At 41.2% G+C, this 13718-nt stretch overlaps 2 protein-coding genes across 21 annotated transcripts in view; one reads left to right on the forward strand and one right to left on the reverse strand.

The window, feature by feature from the left end:
- The window catches only part of BAZ2B (bromodomain adjacent to zinc finger domain 2B), a 214393-nt gene extending 211526 nt beyond the window's left edge, over nucleotides 1-2867 (reverse strand). For 6 of the 20 annotated variants that reach the window (XM_088146608.1, XM_088146613.1, XM_088146610.1 and 3 more), the window contains exon 1: nucleotides 2259-2613. The gene's annotated coding sequence lies outside the window, so the exon portion shown is untranslated. Of the gene's footprint in view, nucleotides 1-1264; nucleotides 1320-2258; nucleotides 2617-2790 lie in introns of those variants that run through there. The other 14 variants (XM_088146603.1, XM_088146598.1, XM_088146605.1 and 11 more) reach the window with 7 other exon arrangements.
- LOC148215090 (uncharacterized) lies at nucleotides 1034-9243 on the forward strand. Its single transcript, XM_088145136.1, has 3 exons — nucleotides 1034-1863; nucleotides 4822-4962; nucleotides 8625-9243. The coding sequence occupies exons 1-3, from the start codon at nucleotides 1034-1036 to the stop codon at nucleotides 8662-8664; spliced, it is 1011 nt and encodes a 336-aa protein (XP_088001262.1). The 3' UTR covers nucleotides 8665-9243.
- The last annotated feature ends 4475 nt before the right edge of the window (nucleotides 9244-13718 follow it).

Raw genomic sequence — 13718 nt, forward strand, 5'->3', positions numbered from 1 at the left:
CTTTTCTTCTACTTACAAAAACAAAGGAAATGCAAATTAAACACAAGGAATTTCATGAAATGTTACTGCAAGTGTAAATACAAAACAAATGCAAGAAGCAGAAAAGTAGATTTCTGTTTAATCATTCTATTATTTATGAAGTCCTCAATGTTCCATTAAGTTTTGCTCTATGATCAAGATAACTTCATAAAATGAAAAAGGGTGTCTGTTGAGAAATAAATTAGCACAGTACTTTTTCTGGCCTCCCTTTTCACAAGCAAAGACATCAAGGTGTAAGAGATGATGCAACTAAGATGTTTTGTTTTTTTAATCTTATTAGGGAGCAACTGGGAACTTAGCATACTAATAGCATTTTGAAAGCCATAGCATCTGGGCCACAATCCACAGGTCCTTTCCAGAATGTGGGCAGGATATTCCCTGAATACAGTGTTGGTAAACATAAGAAAAACATTCCACAAACTTTAAAAAATGCAGTTGCAGCATGTGATACTTTCTGTGCCCTCAATTATGCCAGCAAGATTTTGAGGCACTCTCCTATACATGGTACAAACAGAGCTATTTGCAAATGGAAATAATTCTTATATTTTGCTTAAGTCTTATCCATTGTATGAGATTAGGATTAAAACCTGGTAACTAACAAAAATCTATGGGTGAACTACTGAAACACCATAAAGAAAATTATAGTCTACCCTATAGAAAACCAATTCTTTCTCCACCTGTCCCAAAAATGCAGTTTATACAACCCTCTTCTGTACATTTTATAAATGTAAATTATAACCTTCATTGCAGCTTAAAACTTGCTCGACCAGAAATCCCTTGAAAGAAAACAAACATCCAAGAACGCAACGTTGTAGGGAAAGGAGAGGGGAGGAAAAAAATCCCTTTTAAACTTTACATGACGTCACTATCCGTCCTTGTAAGATTGCCTAAACTTTGTGGGTTATTCAGCAGGACTTGAACCATTTCATCCTCTTACCCTTTAAAAGACACACGCACGCACACCCGGACTTGAAAATTTTTTAAAAAGCCCAAGATGGCGAAAGGCTTGTTGTTTAGAGGGCAGAAAAATGGAGGATATTGTAATATACACAAAGGGATAAATTTCAACAACTGGGCTAAAGGCAGCAGCTGCGTCTCCGGCTTTATAAGGAAGCAACACACACAAAAGACGGTGAAGGGGGGGGCGGTTGGAGAAAAGAAAGCAAATGCCCCGAGAAGCATCGACGACCCCCGCCCGCCCCCCATCCTCCTTACTCCTACCCACCCCGCTTTTTGCAAAGCGGCCGCGGCATTGGATTCAGCGCTGGCCGTGTCGCGTCTTAAAAAGAAAAAGCATAAAGCGGGAGGCGGGAGGGACGGAGGGGGAGTTGACTGTGAAAGCGGAGGGGAGGGGAAAGAGACGGGCACGGCCGGGGACCTCGAGGAAGGCGACAGAGCCGCGGACTCCCTGTACCTTCCTCCCGGGGGGTGCCCTCTCCCACACCTGGGGGGCAGCCAAAGAGGGGAGAGGGCAACCGCCCCAGTATCTGGGGCTGGCTGTCATGCCCAAAGTCGCTTCAGCAAACGAAGAAGAAAGAAGCGATTCAGGAGCGAGGCAGGGCGAGAGGGCACAAAAGCGCAGCAGCAGACCCCAGGCGAGGAAGGTCGCTGGCGGGCGGGCACCGAAAAAGACTCTCGGGATCACCCAGAGTCCAAGACTTTTATTGCCAGCCGTGGGGTGGGGGCTGGGGTGGGGTGGGGGGGCTGGAAGGGTGTTACAAAACCGCCTGGCACCAAAGTCTCCCCCATCCACCGCGCAGAGCTGCGACTCCAGCCCCCAAGCCTGTGCCAATCTACTCGCCCCTCCTGTCTCGCGGGCACAAGGTCAGTTTCACTTTGCTCTACTAGTTGGGCCACCGCCACTGCAGACGCACCAAGCCGGCGACCGGCGGTCCTCGTCTGCGTGTGTCTGTGAGTGAGCGAGCGAGTGAACGCGGAGAGACCGAGAGAGAGACGGACACACCGCGAACGCCCCTCGGATGCACAACCCACCAGCGCCCCGGCAACAAAGAGCTGACACAGAGGACCGCCAGATACTCCGAGGGTGCCAGGAGCTTCCCCTGCCGCCACCCCCGGCTTCTTTCTGTCTCTTTTTCTCTCCCCCGCCCCACTATCCCCGGCTTGGAAGCCCAGGCACGGGGCGCCTCGGCCAGCAGCACAACTTGCGCTTCCCCCTTAAGCCACCTTTCCCTCCGCCTCCGGAATCGATTCGCACTCACCTTCGCAATTTGGACGCGAGCGAGGTCTCTCCTCACCCCCTTCCACACGCAATCCACTCCGCTTGTGTGATTTGGATGCTGGGAACGCTGCCTTCCTCCAAACAGGCTGGAGAAGGGAGTGAAGAAAGACCGGGCCGGGGGGAGGAAGAAAAGAGGGGGGTGAATCTAACTAGAAGGATTCATGATAGATAACCCGCCTCGCTCCCGCTCCGTCTCTGCTTAGTTCGTTCCAGCGGCGGCAGATTGAAGCAGATTCTCCTCTCCTCAAGGTTTATTCAGCTTCACTTCCAGGCGAAGGCTTCACCGACCCAAAGTGACGTCAACCAACTCGCTCCTCTCTTTCTAACAATGAAAGTTGCTGTTAAAGAGACGGGGGGGGGGGGAGAGAGAGAGAGAGAAAGAGAATTGTTTATCTCAGTTCAGCCTCGGTAATACATGACCTATCAGACCAGAGAAGCAGCAGCACGCAGGGGACCGGGGGCGCCGCCGCTTCTCAAAGTTCACCCTCTTGCTTTACTCGCATTTCAGGCACCTAAAGGAGCGTCCTCTCAAGTTGTAAGAAAGTTGAGCCGCTTTGTTTTGGGCAGGGGGGATCGCTCGCTCGCCCCAAAAGGAAGGGGTTGTCCAGGCGCGGCTCCCTCAGGCAGGGTCGCGAGGCGAATGTATTGTGGGCAGCACGCGGGGAAATGGACACTTACATTTTTAGGGAGGTAAATGGGGGGGGGTGTGTGGATGTAAACGATCGGCGCGGAAGGGAGCGGATCCAACTCCCTCCGGAGTAGGAGTGTGCAGGCTACCCAGTGACGCAGGCACACTCCGAGCAGGAGGAAAGGGAGAGCGGGTGAGGTGGCCATCAAGATCATAGGTAAGCCCCCCAGCCGATGAACGCTGTGTTCCCTCACCAATAATAATCTCCTTTAAACGGAATGATATAAAAAGATGCCCCAATAATTTTTAAAGTAGCATTTTGCATTCTCGTTATTACTGCTGCTGAAAGACGAAGAAGCCTTGCAACTCTGATCCCAAGACCACGCAGCAAATGTGTCTTCAGTATCCAGGCCATCAGTTCTTTGCCTTTTTACTGTGTATAAACACGTTTCAGCCATTCTAATATATGGGGATGTGGTAGTTACGATAGACACAAATAGTTAAATCTTTCTCTGCCGTTTTCCAGAAGAGAGAGAAAAGCAAAACACTTTTAAAAAATTTAATCAGTTTTCTGATTCAGTCCTGTAGTTATTACACGAAAGACCTCTCTTGGCCCTGGTGTTAAAGTCAAGCTAAGTCAGGGTTAAAGCAGACTGCAAGCAAATCATTGCTTCCTGTAAACTATAAAACATAGAGCCTTAAACATACAATCAAGAAGAGATTTTGACTAGAAATAGCAAAGTGCAAGATGAATTTTTTAGTTTTGTCACCCTGAAATTGGAGCATGCAAATTGCTAACAATCCTCTGCACTGACCAGGGCCATCTGAACTCTGCAGGTTTTTTAACATCAGTTCTGAACAAAAGCTGGTTGCAACATCAAAATTATATGCATATGTAGATACCATTGTCCTGGGTTTCCTCTTCAGGCCCTGGCTGTGATTTTAATTGTGCTGGAGGATCTTCATTAGTATTAGCGCATGGAGAGATTTCACAAAGCTGCTTCATTAGGGGAAAAAAAAAAACTCTTGGCAGGCTAGGTCTTTTTGCATGCAATGAGAATGTCAGCCTTACCTCGGTCATTTGTAACATAATAAGTGCAAGCACAATGATTGCAATGCAAGAACCACTGGGGGTAGGGCTAAATGTCCTGCCCATCAAACAAGGCTATCTGAAAAGCTCCTCATTATGCAGGAAAATATATTCCAAAAGGAAAAAAAAATGTAGAAATAGTGTCTTGGCAAGTTGATGACAAAATCTCAGTTAATGACCTACAATTTTAATTGTGCAATTGGTGGTAGTTTGTTTCGTTCCTAGTATTCACTTTCAGCAGCAAAATTGTGCTAGCATTTATTGATTTTTTTTGCGCCGCCACATTCCCGGAATACAGATTTTAATCATTTCACTATCCCACACTCAGTAATTTCATTAAAAAACTGGAGCCTTCCATCCCCAGAAAAGCATTTAATTTCAATGACACACAATTTCTCTTAGCAGCGAACTGTCTGAACAGTAAAAGCTGGCCTGTAGTTCAAATGCATAATTTAATCCTGAGTTTCTCCATGCTCTGCATTCCTTTGAAGCTATAATTTGAGTAACTACCTAATAACTGTAATAAGAACAATGATTTCCTTATAATATATTATTAACCCACATTTAATTAACTCAGAGGCCAAAGTCTGTACATGTTTGATTGGGTCACTAGTTCTATAACCTCAAAATTTACTAATAATATTCTTGGAGTTAAAATATGGCATAAGAATATAGTTATGAATATAGACAATCAGATCTCTCACTCAGAAAGCTGTACATCAAAAGCTAATACCTTTCTTAGAAGATCAGTTTTTGCCTCTCTTTTTAAAGACAACCAGATTTTAAAATACACAAAAGTAAACAAGGTATTTTGATAATTCACAGGGTAAATGATAAGAGTGTTATACAGATCCTGAAAAAAATCCACCATTGGAAGAAAAATCTTTCCGCTAATAATGCCAGTGAAAAACTAACCAGCAGCCAGTATGTAATAGAAGAGTTACGGACAATATCTTGCAGTCAAAGGTAAAGAAAAGTCATTACATTGTATTGGATAGTACAAAATGTTTATAGTGCTGCAATCCTAAAAATTGCCTTGCTGGCAAATCTAGCTATATAGATTAAGGAACAATAACTGCTACCCTTGTGTAGCAAGCATCAAAATTTATGGCATTGTTGGATAGGAATCAAGTGGTTGTTAATAACTATCATATACCTGACAATGTCTTAAGGTGCCATCCCATTGGGAAAAACAACATTATAGGCAAGCCTCCTTCTCTCCCATGCTTTGCTTTTCCAAATAATTTATTTACAAGGCATTTAAACAATATCTGCTTCAATTCACTGGAAAACAATCTATTGGAGTTGGGGGGAGACTTCAGTTGGCATTTTCAAATATAATAAGATCCACTGACAGTGTTTGTAGTCAAAATCAAGTGGAATTCCCATACAAAAAGTGATAGCTGACTTTGGGCCTCAGTTACTGGGGTCTAACAACCAACTGTCCCCACGGAAAAAATATTCATACATATCAAAATGCTCGTTATTATATCCACAATCCCTAGGTATAATTATTTTTGGTATTCTGACTACACATAGGTGTACCCGCTGCCCCATATTCATAAGTACATCCTAAATGCGGCTTCCTTTCCATAATCTGTGCTTTTATGTTTTTTTCAAAAATAATGGGAGAGTGTCTCTGTGGCCTGGATTAATTAATTTTTTAAAAGAATTTCCATCTTTCCAAGTACCCTTTGCAAGTACCCTTTGTGAAAACACCACTAATGTGCCACTTCCTATTTTGGTCCCCTTTTCTTTGCTGTCTTTGCCTTCCTTCTCCTGGGGATGTTTTGACATGCTTCCATCAATTTACTGCAATCTACCTAACAGTTACTGAGTATATGGAAATAACTGGAAGAAGACACCTGCTACAATCATGGAAAAAGCAGTTCTTGGAAGGTTACCTAGAGTTGGCATATGTAAATGAACTCAGTGCATTGATATGTATTTGGGCTGCTCAAAGCATTCAGAAGAAGGGTTTTTTTCAATATTAAATATATTATTTAATTTTTATGTGCTGGCAAATTAATATTTATTTAATTAATCTTTGTATAATTCTTAAAGGACATTGCCCTGTTTGAAGTGAGAGTCCCCAAATCCACACCACTATTTGGCACTGCTGCATGTTGCAGGAACAAAGTAGGGAATCAAACAGCTGTCTTCAAGGAGCTTGTCCACCATTACTAACTTTATAGCTACAAGATCTAATAAACTTCCAAGGAGCCAAACACGTTCTGGGTGCACAGTCTCAAAACAACAGTGAATTCTACTTCACTGGCCTTAGAGGCAAGAACCCCAATGTGTGTAATCATGTCAACAGGAAAGGCCTGCACCTGCAGGATTCTTTCCAATTTGTGTGACCTGCTGCTGAAATCTGCCACGTTTTTTATGTGTTGTGCAGTGCACACAATGGTCATGGTGAGAACAGGTTGCATAATAACAGTGAAGGAGCTATTGGAATGTATATGAGTGCAGTAGGGCTACAAACCTAGGCATACTTATCTGAAGGTTAGATCCACTGAACTCAGTGGGATTTATTCCTTATTAGACCCCTATAGGATTCTTCTCTTAGAACATAACATTAGGAAAAAAGTTTTCTGCAAGGTGTGCATCGACCATGTTTCTAGTAAAAGATGGAAGCATTTGCATGAAGGACATGCTATGAATTGGAAAGAAAAAGCACTACAGCAGGCTTATTAAAAAGCTAAATATTTCATTCAATTATGATGTGCAATCTATGCCTTAAAATATTATACTTATAAGTAAGACCTCAGCGGAAAGCTTTAAAAGCATAACTTTCGTGCTCAGAAAATTTACTCTGGGTTTAAGAGCTTTATTCTTATCTCAGATACTTGTTGGCACAGAAGAGCTTATGCTCTCTGAGGGCTATTTATACAGTTTAACATGCCTAAGTACTCCTGCCTTTATGCTGTTACACTCCCTGGTTTATGATGTCACCCTAGAGTAGTCAAATGAATGTGGAGCTACTTCATTTCCCCATAATCAAAGAGTACAGAAGGACAAGAAAGCTCGTGAATACTTAAAACACAACTTTAATAGCTTTGCAGCTAGATTGATCTGTTGTTGATCACCGTGACTTGCCTGTTCTGAAATAATTATCCTGCTAGAAATGAGCCTGAAAGAAATTCTACAGGAAAGTCAAGTCCCATAAATGGGTTTCGTGATTTGCAGAACACGAAGGGTGGGCTTTTCAGAGGTGGTGTTGTAGAAATTGAATCCACATCTGAGAGACAAAAACAGCTTTTGTTCTCAAGTATTGTACTGTGAACAGAGGCAATCTTTCATTGTGCCATTATGGGAAAAGGGAACATACGCACCTTTAGGAGAATGAAATCAAGGTATTATTGGTTCATTTCCTGCATAAATGGAATTGACATCAGTGATGATACAATCACTGGCTATTTGGGTTTTAGTACTAACTCTTTTGGAGGTTTCTACACTATCGGTTACGGGACTCTTCCAATCAGATGATCTCAGCTGATTCTGGAAATAACGATATTGTTATTTGAATGATTCCAAAAGGCAGTGTTCAGAGATTATGGTTCTGCAAGGTTCAGATTTTATTGCTTACGCTCTTAAATATTTACATGGAACCATGGAGGAAGGCTACCTGGAGGTGTGGGTCAAAGTGTCACCAATATACAGATGACATCTGTTCCTTTCCATGTAGTCCAAGTAAAGCAATGGATGATCTGAACAATTTTGCAGGGAGATAAATGAGATAAAAGCCAATATACTGAAATTCCATCAGAAAAAGATAGTGCTCAGTCTTCTCAAGAGGGAGTAGGCCTTTGTAAAGCAACCTTCCCAAACAGGGGTCTTTCAGATATGAGGGATTATAACTTCCCATCTGTCACAATATAGCCAGCAAGAGGATGACATCAGAACAGGAAAGGCTGCTATAAAGAATCTGGACTGCATTTTAGGAGTGATCTTAGATTGACATTGAACGCTTTTGATCAATTCAGGCTTGATCTACTAGTTCCCAGCTACAACCTTATAAAGACAGAAATAGCTTTATTACCCTTAGCCACACTGTAAACTTCCCAGGTGGATGGCCATGCAATGTTATAAGAGGAGTGGCGTTTGAAAGTGGCCAGGAAACTTCTACAACTCCAAAATGGGATGGCAAATGCTCACTGCAATTTGATGATATTACAGTTGCGTGTGCTATGATCCATATTGGCTTCTGATCCTTTCCCCGCCTAAATTCAAGCTGCTGTTCTTCACTTTGGAAGTCCCCATTGTTTTGTGACCAGATTACCTGAAGGAGTTTCTCCTCCACTGACATCTACGCAGATGTCAGTTGCCTTCTTAGGAGCCTCTACAGAAGGAAGCAACGCAGCTGGCTTCTAGAGAGTGGTCCTGGTGATTTCTTCTGCAGTACTTTTCCCAGAGAAGGCTGTCTGATGCTAAACTCAGGTCTTTTCAGTGCCAGCCCAAGAGCTTTTTATTCTCCCAGGCTTTTCATTCACACACATGGACGCACACAAGCACACTACAAAAAGTTATTTGCAGCATGACTGTCCTGTGCTGCAATACTTTGTTTTAGATTGTACTGGATTTTTAAATTTTAAAAAATTACAGTATACTGATGTGTTTTACAGTTTCAACAGATTTGCTGATGTGACCAGCCTGGAGAAATAAGACAATCATATCAAAACCTCAGAAGCCATACTGGCATGAAACTGGGAAATAATACACCTTTTTAAGGAGCATCAGTGGAATGTGGTTTCAGACGGTGCCGGTTTCTCTACCACAGAGATTCCGCTTGAAAGGAAAATGACTGTATTTTCACTGCAGTTTGAAAACCATCATGATTTCTCCTATAAAAAGAGGTTTCTTGACAGACCCCTTAGCTTAATAACTTCCATTTCTCAAGAGGAGACTCCTGAACCAAATAGTCATTAACAGCACTGCCTAGCATTTGTTGATTGACTGATTATTGGATTTATATAGAAAAATAGTTGCATCAGTGAATTGCTGACGTGTGCTGTTTGTTAAATCTTGAATTAGTCTTGTTTCAACAGAAAAACAAGAAAGAGGTCTTGTGGTCAAATTTTCTTGAGTTATTTGGCCTGTAATACAAATTTCCAGACGCTATTTTTTCAATTTAAATCTTACATTGTACATGGTGTTTATACAGTTCATTGTTAATTCAGACCATATAATTTGTTAGTATTTGTATAACAGTGAAAGAAAATTTAATATTACTAACTTTTTTTCTTATTATTGCTGTCACTACCAATATTTTAATGTTAATAATATAATTATATAATTAAATTAACATTAAACAATATAATTATTATATAAGTATAATAATATAAAATTATGTGCTTATATTGTAATTAAAAGATTATATTATTTGTAATCTCAAGATATGGAAATATAAAAATATAAATTGAATATATGTGGACAAAGCAGATTGTGGAAAAGAATCTGCCCTGTTCCCTTGCCCCATCACCCCAGTGGGCAGACAACCATTCCTGGAGGGTAGAAGCAACAAAATTGCCCTCTGTTAATCTACTACTTACCATCAAAGCAACCTCAGGGCACATTTTTCTGAGTTTTCGATGTTATATCATCTTGAATACGCCTGGCCATTTGAAATGGTGCATTTTTGCTGGTCGGAAAGCCAGCACAATTTTTAAAAACTATTTTCTTTCTTTGAACTGCCTAACTTTTGCATGTATGTACATTTCATACGCAGTTATGCCTGCATGTATGTACATTTTGATACACACACACACACACACACACAAATGCACACAAGTACATGACCAGGATGACCTGCCTCTGCAAGAAGGGAAGTAATTGGCTACCGCTTTCCTAAAACAGAAAGGCGGGAGGGCATAGCTGGAGTGGAATTGTCTAGTGGGAAGACATGGCAGCCTGCTATCCTTCTGAACACATTGCAACCTGTTGCTGAAGTGTGTCAATCCAAAGAGAATTTTCTTAAGATGGCTTAGAGTTAGTCAGCATGAGCACAGGACAGGAGGAATATAAAAGTAAGTGCAGATATGCCCAATGTATGATATGATTCCAGACTTATACAACACTACAAACTAAGTGATAAGATTTGGCATTACCTGAAAGCCTCTGAAACATCCTCAAAAATAGTCCCACTTAGAGCGTACAGTAGTGCAGTAGTCTAAGGTTACAAAAGCCTGGATGGCAATCATCAGGCTAAACTGGTTCAGAAAGGTATGAATTTCCCACTGAAGATCACTTGAGAGAGGTAGGTCTGCCTCTACCATATTCAGACTAATGTGTGATTCACATTGTCTCTGCTGACATCTGATTTCTGGGAAGACTTGTTTCATGATTTCTCCTTCATTATCTGAGGATCAGGCACCAGCACAAGAACTTCTCTCATTTCTATTTCTAAGGCATCATAATGGATCCCTTTAAACACTGAAGATGGTATAATACTATGCACGATCCAAAGCCTTTTAATGATTCTTATTGTGTCCATCTGGGTCAGATTCCATTTTAATCCACTCATCTATATCCACTCCACATCAGAATCGTACAAAATAAGTAATGGACTTTAAAATGAAAAAGAAGAAAGCAATAGATTATAACTTGGTATTCATATCTCCAGATTTTTACTTAATTATGTGCAGAAAGCTCATCTGTCTGAGATAGAATCATGGTCATATCTGGATCCTATTGTGCCCAGAAAACTCATTTTGTCTGAGACAAAATCCCATGGGCTTTATGGGAATTCTTGGGAAAATGATACCAAGCAATCACATACCAGTTTTCTTTTGGTAGACTTCTCTATTTGGATTGCTGCTGCTATACACATTAGCTTAGGGTTGAAAGAGGAAGTGGAACCATATTACAACAAAGGATTAGATTAGGCAAATATTGTTAAACAAGAACAGAGTAACAGTTCGGAAGAAATCCCACCAACTTCTTTAACTGCTACATGGCAGAACTAAAAATATAAATTAATGAAAATATGATTGACCAATTCATGGCTTGATTGCAGATATAAAATAAAAGCTTGTGTAACTAGGGCCAGCGATCTGTTTTCTCTCATTTGTTTGGCTTGGACCTGTGGTAGCACAGTTGTCTGCTTCTTCCTTAGATCGCACTCCAGACAATATGCACTTTTGCCTGAGCTCTGTGGTAGACAAGCAAATCAAGGAGAGAAATAGAAAGGAGAATGGGAACAGCTTTTTTTCCCATTAAAAGTGATATTTTGGAAGATACAGATCAGGACTTTTAATTGCAGGAGTCCAGTTGTAGTTAATATATTCAGCTGAGGATTGTGCTGAAATAGTGGAGAAACTGGTCCACCCCGTGACCACATAGACAATCAACGAATTAAGCTACATGCCTGAGCTTCCCCATCTGCAGAATCCAAGAAGGGTCTACAGGTTGGCCTTCTTCACAGGACTGGTTGTTCTTATGTCCATCCCAAGCTTCTGCATGATGGGTAAATGGGGGTCTTTTGCTCTTTCACCAGGCTATAGAAACTACCTCCAAGTTCAATATATTGCCCCAGACAAAGTTTTGGATAGAGCTACTGAGGCAGGACTTTTTTAAAATGCGTGTTCAGGAGGAGTTTTAAAAGGAGGAACTGTGTGTGAAGTGCCTTATTTGTACTTGAACAAACTTCCTTGGAGCAGAATGCAATCCTGTTGATATGGGTTGTTTAGCAAAGCTGTTAAATATGTAGTAGTTTGAAGCAATGAATGGTACAAGCAGCGAACGTGGGGAAAGGACAGGTAGCAAGGTCACCGCAAGCAGATGTACAAACTGTGCACCGCACAAAGGTGCCATTACACCGGGGGCACCAAATTAAGTTTTAAAATCAATTCTCCATTCCAAACATCGAGCACATCTGCTCGCTTATGTCAGATTTCACTTCTGAAATGAGTGCTGTATACCAATGCAGAGGAACCATACGTGTCACACAATCTGAAACTGTCAGCATCACTAGCACCTTCTGGGGCATGTATTGTTGCCGTTCCGGGAAGCTCAACCTAACAAATATAAGCTGTGCAAAAAACCTTTTGCACAAAGTCACTGTACAGGTCAGCAATGGCCCTGACAGGTAGTAGGACTGCCCAGGACAGAGGGTAAGTATGCCCTCTTACTTCTCTGCATTGCTGCATTTACTTAATAGACCAGAGACACAACATGCAGGAGACTGCATTTGTACTGTAGTACACTTCAGAGTGATATTAAGTCATACTTTGGACTTGACTTCTAGGATGCTAACCACAGTAATTGGCCCCTACTACTTCAGACAACATACATTATCTCAGCAGTCCTTACAACAGTCCTGCGGTAATAGATCAGTATTATTATTTCAGGACTGCAGAAAGAAGATTAATCCAAAGGTGGCTTTCCACTCAGTCTTTCGTTAAGGTTTGTTTAAAGCTTCTGGAGCTGAGGAAGGCTTACACAAGAAGCTTCCTGACGCTCATGAGTGCAACATCATTCGTGGTTTAAATGAAAAAAAAAAAGCTTATATTTGAACAATATTCTAAAGGGCATCATGCTTTGGCTCATGTTTCAGGTAAAGTGACAAATGAAGATTATGCCAATGAGCAGCAGAGAGACATAGTATTATATACTTCTCCTTCTCACCCCCTTCCTTTCCCATGGAGTGACAGACAAGCCTGCAGATCTACTTTGCAGCAACTTTTTTTTTTTACTCCCCTCAATGAGGCAAACCATGATTTGTGTAGATCATACTGAGCCACATCCAGAAGAAACCACAAAGCATGGGTCTAATCTCTTTTTTGACTATGCAATGGAGAGGGGAAAAGGGAACTTAAGCTTATAGCAGATCATGAGCGATATGATAAATCCTGATTTGTGAATACATCCGAAATAAGCTTTCAGTTTTTTGTTTCAGTTCTTGAACAGTCTAGATCAAGGTTTCTCAACCTCAGCAGCTTTAAGATGTGTGGACTTAGACTCCCAGAATTCCCCAGCCAGCATGGTTTAGATAACAAAATATTGGGAATGGGTCTTTCTAAGTTTCTAAGTTTAATAATATTACAAACAAAACAGATTGCTTACAGTTGTGTTCATCTATTAACTGTAAACAATTATATAGTTTCCTTCAGTATGAGGATTATTCCTGGTGACTACTTGGGCATACAAGTCTATGTCATTTTCTTGGCAACATTGTTAGGGCTACCATAACTGAGTAGCAGAAAATAAAAATAACCACTAATGGCAGCAAAGAGAAAGTTTGTATCTCTCTGCTGCCACCGAGTGGTAATCTGGATTTTTGCAGCCCAGAAATGCTTTCTTCTCAGGTCTTTCTTTTTTCCTTTGAGACTTTCCAGTCTAGTTTCTCCATGGCCTTCCACCCAAGTATTAACCAGGTCTGACTCTGCTTAACTTTTTCCGGATAGGCCAAGTTCTCTAAGTTATTCTTTCACTATTTAGGGTTTTTTCCTTCTAGAATTTAATCATTGTAACCTCAATCTGTAGACCAGATATTGCCTCAATTCTAAAGTTATTGAAGTACATGTAATACTATACTAGTAGATTTTCACTCATGCGTTGAGGACTATCTTTGCTGTCTTGTCCTCCTTCTTCTAAAACCATTATGGAAAGTTTCCAACTTCCAGAACAGAACAAGGGGTCACGCAGGAATGATGGGAGAAGAGGAATCAATTCCACCACTAGCTGGAAACTATTGGGGGCAGCAGTGAAATTGTAACAGA

Source organism: Python bivittatus, unplaced genomic scaffold (assembly GCF_059951505.1).
Source record: "Python bivittatus isolate LINGU-HERP-01145 unplaced genomic scaffold, Pbiv_v1 ctg000480_np1212, whole genome shotgun sequence".
Lineage (NCBI taxonomy): Eukaryota > Metazoa > Chordata > Lepidosauria > Squamata > Pythonidae > Python > Python bivittatus.

Bases quoted from the DNA above. Each gene is read 5' to 3' on its own strand.
- LOC148215090 (XM_088145136.1), top strand. From the start codon at position 1,034: ATGGCGAAAGGCTTGTTGTTTAGAGGGCAGAAAAATGGAGGATATTGT. The intron at 1,864-4,821 runs GTCAGTTTCACT...GATAATTCACAG, and splicing joins TCCTGTCTCGCGGGCACAAG to GGTAAATGATAAGAGTGTTA. The intron at 4,963-8,624 runs GTAAAGAAAAGT...TGTGTTTTACAG, and splicing joins ACAATATCTTGCAGTCAAAG to TTTCAACAGATTTGCTGATG.